This window comes from Syngnathus leptorhynchus, chromosome 9 (assembly GCF_054491065.1).
Source record: "Syngnathus leptorhynchus isolate UIUO chromosome 9, UIUO_Slep, whole genome shotgun sequence".
Taxonomy (NCBI): Eukaryota; Metazoa; Chordata; class Actinopteri; order Syngnathiformes; family Syngnathidae; genus Syngnathus; species Syngnathus leptorhynchus.
In genome coordinates this window covers 7,691,874-7,705,295 of record NC_141203.1, presented here as the reverse complement: position 1 = coordinate 7,705,295, position 13,422 = coordinate 7,691,874, and the positions used below count along the sequence as shown (strand labels likewise).

Genomic DNA, 13,422 nt, shown 5'->3' with positions numbered 1-13,422 from the left:
AGTTACAAGGGGTATAGTCACATCATCCATTTCAATTTTTTATTATAAAGTACATATTACTTTTGTAACTGTGATACCTGAATATCTTATAAATGTCTTTCAGTTGGGTATTTTGTTGGTACTGCGATTGACTTCCTTGCCCACTAAGTGCCACTGTTGTCATTACAAACAGCCTGCAAGATTATTAAGTATATCGTTGCAGCATTTGCTGAAAATGTCCCATTTAAATTTTCAAGTCATCTGATGAGTCTTAACTCCAGATTATTATTATTATTATTATTATTATGTATTTTTATGTATGTACTTATGTATTTTCTGCCTTTTATCACCTCAGCATTGAGGTAATGAAGGAAGCCTATGACAAAACAAATAATTTAAAAAATCCAACCTAATGCAGATGACAAATAATAGCACATTAGACAGATTTTTGTACAGTATTAGAAAGGGACATGAGTGACAATCAGACTTGCGTATTGTTGTGGTCAATTTGTGGCTTTGTGCAGGATGTTTCTGAGACTTCCTGTAAGATGCTAACAGTAAGCAGAAGCCACTTAAAGTGATGTGGGGACGCATACAGGCACAATATGTTATGTTTTGACACAGTCAACAAGCTGATTCAGGATGTTGCACTTGCTTTTCTACTCATGGACTCCTTGTTTGCTTCTGTGTATGGCAACACTTTTGCACCACGGTATGTACTTCATTTCATCCCTGAAGTTGGAATAGACTCTAGTGAGGAATCGTGTTGACAATTCTGTAGATTATTTAAAGTGTGAGTATATAAATAAATAAATAATCATCAATATAATTATATATATATTTTTTTAAATAAAACATTTATATAAAACTCTTATATACATATTACTGAAACAAAGATATGTCCAATTCAGATATTTTTCAAACTTATTATTTTTTTAAATCAATTCTTCAATTATTTTTTCAACTGATTGTTCATCAAAAAAACTTTATTAACTACAGGATTTGATTAATCAAAATGAGATATGATTTATATTTTTATGCCCTATTTATCTTTTACATGAGTATTTTGTCAAAATAATTTGTTACTTGTTTAATATAGGGTAGACAGTGAGTCTCTCTCTCTCTCTCTCTCTCTCTCTCTCTCTCTCTCTCTCTCTCTCTCTCTCTCTCTCTCTCTCTCTCTCTCTCTCTCTCTCTCTCTCTCTCTCTCTCTCTATCTCTCTATCTCTCTCTATATATATATATATTATTTATTTATTTATTTATTTATTTATTTATTTATTTATTTAAATTTCTTTTCTGTGCTCCACTCAGGAAATGCCAGAGTGCTGACTGAGATCCAGGCAGGACCTCTGTACCGTGTAGTGGGTTCTCTGCTCTCCATATCCTGCAACACGAGCGGATTCACCAATGTCAACTCCAGGAAGGAATTTGAATTCCGCATCACCAAGCCTGCGAATGCAATGGTCCTGAACATCATTAGCTCTGGAAACCCAAGCTTTAGTTACAGTATATACCGCGAGAGAGGCAACGACATCACTTTGACACATGTATCACCCAACTCTGTCCTCTTTGAGATAAAAAGTCTTCAGAAAGACGATGAAGGGGAGTACGACTGTGCGGTGATCAACCCGGAATATATTTATGATGGAATCTACAGTGTACAAACCATTGTTAAAGGTAATCAATTGCCATCCATCTAATACTGTCATTGTTAGAATGATCATGCTTCAATAATTTCTTGTATCCGCAGTGATTGACAACTCCCTGAGCGTTTCGTCTGCCACTTCCACCTCGCTGAGCTATAACCAGGATGAAACGCTCACTTTAACATGCCAAGCTTCCAGCAACACCATCCAGCATACCCACCTGTCTGTAGCCTGGTATCACCGCAAGGAGAGTGCCGATGACGATGCAAAGCTCATCGTCTCCCTGGACAGAGACTTCACATTAAGGCCTGGCCCAGAATTTCAACAGCGCTACAAAGCCGGCTTCATAAGATTGGATAAAGTCGGAGAGGCCACCTACAGGCTGACGATCGACCGTTTGGAGCCATCGGATTCGGGCCGAATCTACTGCCAGGCTCAAGAGTGGATCGAGGATCCAGACCTGTCCTGGTACTCGCTTACGCAGAAGACTGCAGAGGAGACTACACTAGCTGTCAAAGGCAGAGGTACCGAAACATCCATCCTTTTGTTTTCTATAGCACTTCGTATCTCATGTTGCAGGTGAGCTGAAATCAATCCCAGCTGTTTTTGAGCAAGCACTCGCCAACACCACCAACACATACAATAATTCACAAATGTCCGACTGACGATATAGTATAAAGACTTCAATTAACCGAGCATGTCTGTTTCGCAGATACGACATCAATTGTTATAAAATTTCATTTCTTGACTGGTCCATATTTATTTGAGAGTATCAGAAAGAAGTTAAAGATGCATTACATAAAAATCATACACTGGCGTTTAGAACACGTTGCTTTATGTAAACGCTAAATAGCAATGGTTTTGGGACAGTTCTGTGAGGAACACCTTTCAGTGGGCTATAGATGACACCATCTGTTCGACATCCTGTATGAGTTGACATCTAGATTTGTGCTCTTCTTCTACGTACATTGGCTTGACAGGATGTGTGGTGTGATGTTCATGTCGCTATGTACGTTTTTTTCCTCTTTTTTGCAGCAGAAACAGAGCTGGTAACAGACAAGGTCTCTGTGGTGGTGAGACTGTCGGCTCAGCAGACATCTCTGCAGGAGGGACAGGAGCTGCTGCTTACATGCAGTGTTGACACAGAGAAGCTGGAGAGGTTTTTCTCTGTAGCTTGGCTGCGGGCAGGTGTCGAGTTGGCCCGAATAGGCCCCACGGGCATTCTGTCTGTGAACACTCAGTACGGTCTGCGAGAGAAGCAAGGAGAACTCAGGGCCAGCAGGATCGGGGACAGAGATTACCATCTTGTTTTACAGCCTGTCAGCACTGAAGACCAAGGAGGGTACATGTGCAGAGTGTGGCCCCAAGAAAGACAACATGGCGGCTTTGTGCAAGGCGAAGCCCAAGACTCCAACTCCCTTCTCGTTAGCATCTCGGCTTCAGGTGATGTTTTTATTTCCAGAATAGAGGCTGGGCCCATGCTGTTTCTGCTTTCAGGAAGTTTATCACCAATGATAAAACCTTTGCCACAAATATCCTGGACATCAAGACCTCCAATTTGATTATCTTGAATAAGAGTGTGGCAGCCAATCAAAATATTGTCAAAATGCAACTACGGCGGATTCACAACGTATAATTGTCTTCCCATTGCAGCCAGTGGACTCTCGGTCGAAATGCAAAACACCGTGCGTGTCAACGAAGGCGACGCATTGACTCTGACTTGCAAAGTGCATGGATTCAAGGACCAGCTCTCTGTCACTTGGCAGCGCAAAGTAGCGCCAATGTCCACGTTGGCCAACATCATCGGTCTGAGTCAGGAGGGTGTCACGGAGACGCCTGCTGTCGAGCTCTCGAATCTAGTCAGAGTTAAGCGACCTGCGGTGGGCATCTTTGTCTTGGAGGTGGATGAAATCACGCCTGACGATTCGGGTGTGTACCACTGTCTGGTTTCTGAATGGAACAGTCACAGCAGGATCAACAGCCAATCAGCGACGACCATGTTGACGGTGACCCCCATGGGTTAGTTTTCAAGCACAAACACACGCAAGTCCAGGACAACCTCTCCAATATGCTGGGTTGATTTATGAATGTCATCTACTTGCTGTATTGGCACCCCGCTGACATGATACAGCATCAAATGGTTGGTGCTGTCTAATGGTTTACATCAAGGTTTTCATAGACTGCAGATCATGAAGCCTGTCTCTTCATTCTTACCAACGCCAACACTTTGTGTTCCAGATTCTTTTATGGGTGTGAATCTGATCAGCCGCAATAGCGTTGCGACTGTTGGAGACAACGTGGAATTGATGTGCCGTGTCAAAGGGCCACCACGTCTCACCATGACGCTCTCCTGGAGCGTGCAGCGAGGCACCTCAGCCTTAGACAACATCCTGAGCGTATACTACGATGGGGCCATTAGCTGGTCTGGGGAGCAGCAACGCTACCACCTTAAGGTTGACAACAAACCCAGTGAGAGGATTTACTACCTTCTCATCAATGGTGCCAGCCACAGGGAGGCGGGGAGCTACCAGTGTCGGGTGTCCGTTTTCCAGAAGAACGTGTTCAAGAAGCTACCGCCATCCAACCTGCTCACGGTCATGGTGCGGAACCCAGGTCAGTAAACTCTCTCAGTAAAAGTGAATCCATGTTGATATGACCAAGGCAGATCGATTAAAAAGACCACATGAATAGCTCAAATGATGGTTTTCGATTTTGTTGAATGAGTGAAATGTCAGTCAAGAAGAAAATACTTGAGGCAAATGACGTCCAAGGGAGAAGAAACGCTAACGAGAATTAGCATGCCGACGTTAGATTCAAGGTAGACCTGGTGGAAACTCAGATATAGTTAACACAATCATTGAGGGATTGTCTGAATAATTTACTTTTCTGTTGCTCAGATTAATGGCACACACATGCTCTTTTTGACAGCAAAAAGCAGAGCACACTATCATCTACGAGCAGGCTAGCCATTATCTTATGATGAATTACTCAAGGACAACCCAACCAACCATTTTATGCACAGCTGGGAGAAAATGTCTTCCACAAATGATGGGACTTTATATTGTCCTAATCATTTTGAAGGCTTAATTGATTAATATTGTATTCTATTTCTGAATGTGCAGCTTTGGTAAAAATGGGGGAAAAAAAGAAGCAACTTATTCCATTGAACACGACGAGGACTGTGATTACTGGTATTTTCAAGCAGCGCAAATTCCCACAATGCTTAAGCATGTGGTGAGTCCAGAATGGGGATGTTGTGCAAACGTTACCTGGCTGTCGCAGCTGCAAGCACGATGAGCAAAGGGATTTTTTTTCAGCTACATATAAATTATTCTAAAGCATTCTTTACTCTTGTGATTTTTAAAATTATATTCCTGCATTTAAAAAGTATCAATGACTTCATCAGATGTCAATTTGACAATGGCGATGAAAAAAAATCAATTTTGGATAAAACTTCTTCGTTCACTCCCCTTTCTTATAGTGAGTGACCTCATTCTGTCGCCCACCCCTGCCTTAACAAGAAATATCAACAGTGACATCACCATCAAATGCTTAGTCACTTCATCTCGCTCTGGATCTTCCCGCTACGCCGTCACCTGGATTCTACAGCAACAGACCCAAAATGTGACTATCTTGAGCTTGGATCGAAACTCCCAAGTAACGTCGACCGTGGACCAAAACCAGCGGATCAGCGGCCAGCAGACCAACGGTCCTAGTTTTGAGCTGTCCATTCGGGATTCTCGTACTTCAGACCAAGGTGTTTATGTGTGTGAGGTTATCGAGTGGCTGCAAGACCCTCGTGGTGAATGGTACCATCTCCCCCCAGTCTCTGGAACTGTTCAGCTGACACTCATTGAGCCTGGTGAGATCTTTTCTGTTTCATGCACCCACATTATTTTGTTCCGGATTAACGAGGGTTCCTCCGTCTTCCAGCCAATGATCTCCTTTTGGATCGCAAAGAGCAGCAGGTTCTTGTAAAAGAAGGAGACAGAGTCTATCTCAAATGTGAGCTGATCTCAGGTGCATCCAGTAATTCCTGTTTCTACAAAGTCACTTGGTTCTACACCAGGCTTGGATTTTCTGCGGTATCGCTTTTGGAGCTCGATCATACGGGCCTAGTAAGGTATCCGGAGAGAACGGGTCTTAACGGCCTGCAGGGAAGACTTCGTCTCTCCAGACCCAAATGGAGCAGCTTCGATCTTGAAATTCAAAGAATTCACGAGAGGGATAGTGGGACCTACCGTTGTCAGGTGGAGCAGTTCCAACTCAGGCATGAAGGCCACTGGGAGCAGAAGGCTACGGTTGACGGTGGTCCCATCATATTGTCTGTGAACGTTGCAGGTATGATCACCCTTTATTACTGCTTTGGATTATTTTAGGCTAAATAAATGATAAACTTTATCCCAGCAGATTTAACATGAATCTCCATTTAGTTTAACCGTCTTTTATCATTCCTGCTACCTTTTGACAGAAAACAACCTGTCCATCATGAAAGAAGAGTTGGATTTTAACGTGAGCACATCACAGGATTTCACCATTATGTGTTACATCACCAAACAATCCAGCCTGGAATCCAAGTTCCAGGTCACCTGGTTTTGGCAGGAGAAGAGAGACACCCAACGTCACGCTGTATTCACATCGTATAGAAATTCGACTTTAAAAGACTTTGGGTTCAAGAGGCAAGAGCAACTGAGATTTGGTCACGCTTTGCCCAACCAATTCAGCCTCACCGTGTTGAAGCCCACTCTTTCGGATTGTGGTCTTTATTACTGTGAGGTAGAAGAGTGGCTTCCTTCTCTCTCCCACGGCTGGAGGAGAGCTGGAGTAGAGCGTTCCGGTTATTCCAATGTCAGCGTCTATTTGCAAGGTAACTTCACTTGATATCATGAGTCATAATTGTGAGAAACAAAAAAATCTGGGAATATAAATAAAATTACCGAGAGAGTCATGTGACTTTGCTGTCTCTGCAGGAGAACATGAAGCTGGCTCAGGATGTCATTCACGCATGTGGTTCGGCCTTCCTGTGGCTGTTGTACTCTGCTCACTGTTGGTCATATTTGTGCTGGTGCTCAAGATGCGTCGGGCCAAAACCTGCGGAAAGAAACCAGGTCAGTCTTTGTGGGTGGAGCAGCACCAACTGAAGACAAAACCCTGTGTCGATTGTGAAGTCACATCGCAAGAGATGGAATAAATACTATAATGTCAATAGTCATATTTGTATAGCACATTGAATGCGTAATGGATAGAATTTTTTGGGGGAATGGAATTGTTTTATTTTTTTATTCTACAAAATGTATAAAAAATGGGCCCAATGCAAATGTGACAAAATCTATACAGTATTTTTAAAGAAATGTACTCAAATAAGCGGTAATAATGCCATAACATTTCATACTTATTAAAAAAATGTGCCAAATGACAAAATATCACATTCTCTTGTCGAAAACTTCAAAATAATCAGATGCATATTTGTGTGCGTGAACTATAAAGCAGACTCCTTGCTCATCTGTTGGGTGCGGAGAAGCATCTGCGGTCTAAATGAAATATTGCTTTGAATGAAGGATGTGCCAACTTGACTGGGATGTGTGCTGACTTTGTGGTCTGGCGGTCTGGATTGACGTGCATCTGTCACGTCCGCAAGTACAAAACATTTGGTCAGACGGCGTTTCGACATATGACCCGAAAAACTGTTAACAACACACACTGGAAAAGGAGAGCTGCCGTTTTTTTGCGTTTCAACTTTAAAAACCAAAGTTGCACTTTGAGATTTGTGTGCGTGAGAGGGTGCGAGTGCTTTCCTAGTAAAATGTATTTCTCTGTTACGGCTGTCTGCAACAGTCGACATCAGAAATGAAACAAGAAGTGTGAGATTAAATGCCCGCCTGAAGGATTTCCACTCGGGTAAACAATCTTAGCCCACTTTTATTCGACATCTTCAAACTGTCGAATGACTCGGCAGGTTATTTTCTTCAAACGAGCTACGGGAAAATGGAGGGGCGCAGGGAAGTTTTGGACTTTGCCTGCATTTGTTACTTTCAACTTTTATTAGCTTTGCAAGCAATGTGGAAAGGCACATATTCTTAATTGCTATATATTATTTACAGAAAACTATCCAAATTACACTGAATTCAATGTGGTATTTAAAAAAAAACCTGCAACAAAATTTTACATCTTGATGAATTGTGTTTGAAACAGAACACTGTGAACACAAATGTAGGAAAAAAATAAATTAAATTCACATTATGACAAAATAACTTTTTTTTTTTTAAATGCAAAAATGTCCTCTCAAAAGCATATAATGTATATTTTCTACTATAATGGTATTTCATAAAGGACATGCTCATTTAGTTCCATCATACCAGATGTTCACATTTAATGGAATTGGATGAGTTTAAGAAAAATATAGTGGTCTTAGTTTTTCCTTGCATCAGCTTTATCAAAGTTTAATGCCCCATCTGTGAGTGAGACTAGAATAGAAGCTATTTATTTCTTTTGAGGAAACGGGCCAAGCCTTGAAATTACTTTCATACAGGGAACAGCTCTCATCTGATGACTCCGTATGATTCACCTCAAGGTACACATACAAAAAGGAAGGGGAAAAAAAAATCCTCATCTTTTGAAATATATCTTGGACTATGGAGTCTGCCAGTCCAGTGTGAATCATCTCAGCTTTTCGAGTGGCTTCCTTACAGTCAGACTCATTTCTAAGTTGACCAGAGGAATAGTTGCCATGGCGATGCCTGTCAATGTCACTTTTTAGAGGCAAAATGAATATGTGTGGCTTTTCACCAATGATCACCTGACAGTTGAATAATGCATAAAAAAATACTGGATGTGTGGTGGTAATGATAATAATATTCCTCTGTATATAATGTTTGATAGCTGTGCAGACAAAAAAAAAGCATGAACTTGACTTGTAGCACTCTTTGACTGCAAAATATTGCATTTGATTTGTAAAATACAGTTTTATGGAGCAAATTATCATGATGTGGTAAAATATATGTTTTGGGTGCTATGATGGGTATTTATGTTTTCAAATGTATTATCTTTTATTATCTGTAATTGGTTATCTTCGTACAATGTAAGCTACCAAAGTGGTTGGGCCACTTCGCATATATTTTAGAAAGCACCAGCGCTTACAGTCAAAGCATTTGGAGAAAAATACAAGCCAAAATTCATTAGGATTGCCTCGTCCCCACATATCCACTCAGACTGCATGCAACTCTCTAAACTAGTTAGGGCAGTTTGTCTTCTCTTGTCCAGGCTGCATTATTGTTATTCTCCCCAGAGACACCCCAGCAGCTGCTGGCTGAAGCTGGTGAGTACAAAATAAAAACAACTTAAATGGCGCAATATTAAGTAATAGCCTGCTCTGCTCTTTGTCAAGTGAGCTCTCGACAAGCTTGCACGGGCCCATGATGCTTGAAACAAGAACAATTGGTTGGTTCACAGTGCCCCCTTGGGGAGCAGCTTCAGCAGTGTTTCAGAGCAGAACTTGTCCACTTATCATATTCCTGTCACCGCTCCGTGTAGAATCTCTCACGCATGTTTGAACATTAGTGTGACTTTCTGGCTGTGCTGTTGCCGTGGATGTGAAGTGTCCCGGATAACAGTAAGCCGCTTCTGCCATGTCCTGTCCCCCGTGAAAAATGTACGTTATCTTCATGTTGATAGTGACAGGCAGCGCAAACAGATATCTTTCTTGTGCCAGAAGAACACTGCACTGCTTATCACAAATGCAAAGAGCACCTTTTTAGCTAGTGTCATCCATGTATTGGTATTTTTATTCCCCTAACACCCAAAATAATCTGTGTTAAACTCAAGGCCCGGGGGCCAGATACGGCCTGCCACATCATTTTATGTGGCCCATAAAGACAAATTGTGCATTGACTTAATGTGTCAATATTAAAAGTATAAATTGTCTTAATAAAAAAAAAAAGAAATAATTAGCAATTTTTATGACCTTTCTTCTTTTTAAAATATTGGAACAGTCTTTTACTCGTGTCTGATTTCAAAACCAGTTATACCTCACTTTGTTGTGTAGCCTATACTGTATATAATACAAGGCGCTGAAAGTCATATTGGCCCTACGTTGTGGCCCGCGACAAAAATGAGTTTGACACCCCTGGCCTAAATCATGAATGGTGTGAAGGTTTGACACGCTGTGCCTTGCAGTGTGATGATAAGGATGCCGTAGCTCTTCATTATCCTGGCTTCAGTTTCAACATTGCATTCTACCCAGTCCTGTTTCTTTTGTTTTTGTACCTGTTCAACCACATCAGCTATTGTATGGGTGATTTTTCTTCTCGTGTTGCAGCCCCCCCCCTACCACCACCACCCCCATCCCTGCGCTCTCTATTTCCTGTTACCTTCAAGTTGTCATGGCAACATCATGAGAAGTGGAAAAGAAATAATACAAACTTTGAAATACCTGCCAATCAGCTCCAGCCCGTTAGGGGATTGCTTATATTTGCCTGCCTAGTCTAAATATGCAGGAGCACACAGTAGGAAGGACCAAGTCATATCAAATAGATCCATGCAGCAAACACAGACAGTTTGATAGTGTTTACCGGCTTCTTTAGTGTACTTCTGCACATTTGACAAGCTGTACGCTTCCACCAGGATGCCATCTTTGATGCCGCATGAAGGTGATGGAGCGTCAACAGTTTTTTTTTCTGTGTAATTTCCACACACGCTTGCGTTAGTGCGACAATTCCCCCAGCCCTGTCAAATTACTTTTTTTTCACTTTTTATTGCTTTGCTTTGTATTAATGCCGAAACATCTTCATCACGTGTGGTTTAGGCGCTCCTCTTCCTCCATATTACTAGCCACAAGGCTCCTGTGAGCCCATCAAGTGCCGCCAGCGTTTGTTTGTGTGCATGCGTGTGCATCACAGATGCTGTACCGCTGATGCATGTCGCTAATTAGCTGACAAACACCGCACACTTCAACCCATGGCGATATATTTACTGCACTTGATTTACAAACTAGTTTTCTCCCTCTACTCTGTAAGTGCGGAATAACGATCCATACAAAATCTTTATCAGATTTATTGACATTGATTGTTTTCGATCATTTTGTGGGGAGAAAAAAATAAAGATGAAGAAAGCTTATCCCAACTAAATGGGTGAGAGGTGGGATTGGTCAACACTCGATCACCTAATTTTAAAATGTCTTATTCTCATGTTTTGCTATTCAATATGTTTTAATGAGGAGCAAAATTTTTATTTGCGAACTGCGATGAACAAAATGCTTATTTTGAGCCTTGCTAATAGATAGAGGAATACCATTTGTGAGCTAGTGGTTGATGTAGACAGACTGGCGTGACGCACACCATCGGGCTCCTCCAGTGTGAGACGGTCAGCTCTGCTCAGACTTGTACCGTCCAAGTGGCGGAAATGAAAGATATGCTCCATTTTCTTTTAATCATGAGGTGCCATGCTCAGACTAATTGCATACAGCACAGCATGTAACCGCCACTGATGTAACTTTTTCATCCAATTTATGTTTTTCACATCGGTTCAAATGGTCAGAGGAAACGTACCCAGTGTTGGGAAAGTTGGCAGTAATTTGCAACATGAGGGCTGGTATTTGGGAGATTATTTAGAGGCACTTTCGAATTGGTGAAGCTTGAGGAGAGCAAGAAAATGGAGCAGGCATCAAGGTGGAGACTGCAGAATGTAACAAATACTGCAGCTTCCAAAGCCATAGCACAGTAACAGGGTAAGACAACATGAAACAGGTTTACATTTGCCATAACTAATTTTCCAGAGAGGAGACCGTGGGCAACAAAATGGAGACTCTGGAATTTGTCCTCAAATGTTTTACGAATAAATTTGCCCCACCACTGACCATTCATAGTGGTTTTCATCACATGCTACCACCAGGTCAAAACTACTTCAAATGAAAAATTCAAATAAAATAAATAAATAAAAAATATTTATTCAAACCTAGTTCATAGCCACTTGAAATAGTGGTAGTAATGATTAGTTCCGAGGTTTACCAATGGCAAAGAGAGCTGAGAATGCGACATGGCAGCTCGAACATCAGCTATGCGAACCACTAATAGTATTCGTTACGCGACGAAGAACCCTTAACACATATGTAGCAAATTACCTCCCACAGCTTTAAAAAAAAAAAAAAAATGTCTCCCGCACATCTTGATCATGACGTTGACCCTTGCGCAGATAAAAGCAGGTCAGCCCATTAGCAGTTCTCTAAAATGCTTTGAGTCATCAAAATTGGCGGTTGAGTTTTCTCAGAACGGCAAAGAAAACTGTTGCCCCCTCTTTGATGTGCTAATGGGCTGTTTTGGATTTGTGTATGTAAAGCATATATCGCCGAACGGTTTTCCCAACAGCGACGACATCAATTAAGGCATCTCATTTTTATTTATTTCTTGACGCTCAAAGGTCTGCCTGGCTCTCTCTCTCTCTCACGCGCGCGAGCTTCTGAAGACCAAGCAAAAGAGAGGCGGGAGTCATTAAGGATATATTTACTTTACGACACTCATAGTGTGAATAAAGTAAGGCTAGGAGGCATACAATATAGGTCAATACAACTGACATGCTAACATGTTTATTTGCAGGGATGGAAGTTAATTGCAGGATGTAAATAATGACAATTTGTAGGATTTTGCTCAAAAAAAAAGTTATTATTTTAGTGGTCCAGAGAAAATGTCTGGATTACTACACAAAGTCAAATTTTAAGATCTGTTTCTAATTTCTATGTTATGGAAAAAAAATACAATCTGGATTTGTGAATAAAAGCTTAGATTTATCCAAACGTTATGCAAATCATTCATAAATGACTATAAATTAGTTCATTTTTAAATTATATTCAAGGTTTAAAAAACAAAAATATAACTACAACAATAAAATATCAAAAATCAATCCGACAAGCAGTATTATTTCAGTCTTGAGGACGAATGACGAGTCCGTAAGCAAAAAAGTGTTATCATGCTTTGCTTGCTGAGTCTCTTTCCACACGTTCACCCAGTGTGGAGGTTAAAAGTTTGCCGCATTAAGCGAAGGTCAGCATGTCTGTGCATGTTGGTTGTTCTTTCTCTAAACTTGGACTTTGATTGATCGCATGGAAGAACAGCACAGAGCAGATGTTGAGTGTACACACCATTCACCATGTGGTTACTTAAAAGAGAAGCATCGGGATCCAAAGTGAGATTTTTTTTTCACCGTGCCCCCGATCCCTTTCCAAAATATACGTGTGGATTCAGGCTGGAGTTGATAGATAGCATCTGTTTTTGTTGGTCTTAGCCAAAAGCCAAAGACAAGACTGGACCTGCCGGTGACATTGTCATCATCCAGCATGAGTGTAATCTGTGTGTGCGTGCGTGCGTGCGTGCGTGCGTGCGTGCGTGCGTGCGTGCGTGCGTGCGTGCATGTGTGTGTGTTTAGTCTGCTGCTCTCTGTTATTGCAATATGTTTGTGAGTCAGTAAGATACACATGCATAATGGATGACAGTCAACTTGATTCGTACGTCGGGGCAACACCCACATGATGAGGATGAAGACGGAAGATGAGAAAGACGATCAGAGATAGTGCGGCGGATGAAAGTGTATGTGAAAACAGGACGCTTATTTGGATGCTTTTCTTAGAGGCGGCATGGTGGCGCACTGGTTTTTTGCTATTTGCAAACCAAAATTTTAGCATTGAGTGAGCTGCATATGCTGCTGCTTGAAGATTTTATATTTATTAAACGTAACAAAAGGTTGAAGGCAGGTACGAGCAAGAGCACAGGCACAGTAGAGGTGGGCAAACCAAAGCACTCAGTCTGAT

General features: G+C 41.4%; 1 protein-coding gene across 2 annotated transcripts; it reads left to right on the top strand.

The window, feature by feature from the left end:
- Window positions 1-598: 598 nt before the first annotated feature.
- Window positions 599-7,039, top strand: LOC147050947 (immunoglobulin superfamily member 3-like). 2 transcript variants are annotated; one of them, XM_085920245.1, is made up of 10 exons: window positions 599-691; window positions 1,294-1,659; window positions 1,733-2,152; window positions 2,667-3,071; window positions 3,282-3,647; window positions 3,867-4,241; window positions 5,110-5,490; window positions 5,562-5,969; window positions 6,100-6,495; window positions 6,599-7,039. In XM_085920245.1, exons 1-10 carry the CDS (start codon window positions 622-624, stop codon window positions 6,817-6,819), a joined length of 3,408 nt encoding a protein of 1,135 aa, XP_085776371.1. In that variant the 5' UTR covers window positions 599-621; the 3' UTR covers window positions 6,820-7,039. The 2 variants fall into 2 exon arrangements, with proteins under 2 accessions (XP_085776371.1, XP_085776370.1); XM_085920244.1 differs by having other exon boundaries at window positions 2,664-3,071.
- Window positions 7,040-13,422: the final 6,383 nt, after the last annotated feature.

Excerpts from the sequence above, each read along its gene's own strand:
- LOC147050947 (XM_085920244.1), top strand. The coding sequence starts at position 622 with ATGTTGCACTTGCTTTTCTACTCATGGACTCCTTGTTTGCTTCTGTGT. Across the intron at positions 3,072-3,281 it reads CGTTAGCATCTCGGCTTCAG|CCAGTGGACTCTCGGTCGAA; the intron begins GTGATGTTTTTA and ends TTCCCATTGCAG. Across the intron at positions 5,970-6,099 it reads ATTGTCTGTGAACGTTGCAG|AAAACAACCTGTCCATCATG; the intron begins GTATGATCACCC and ends ACCTTTTGACAG.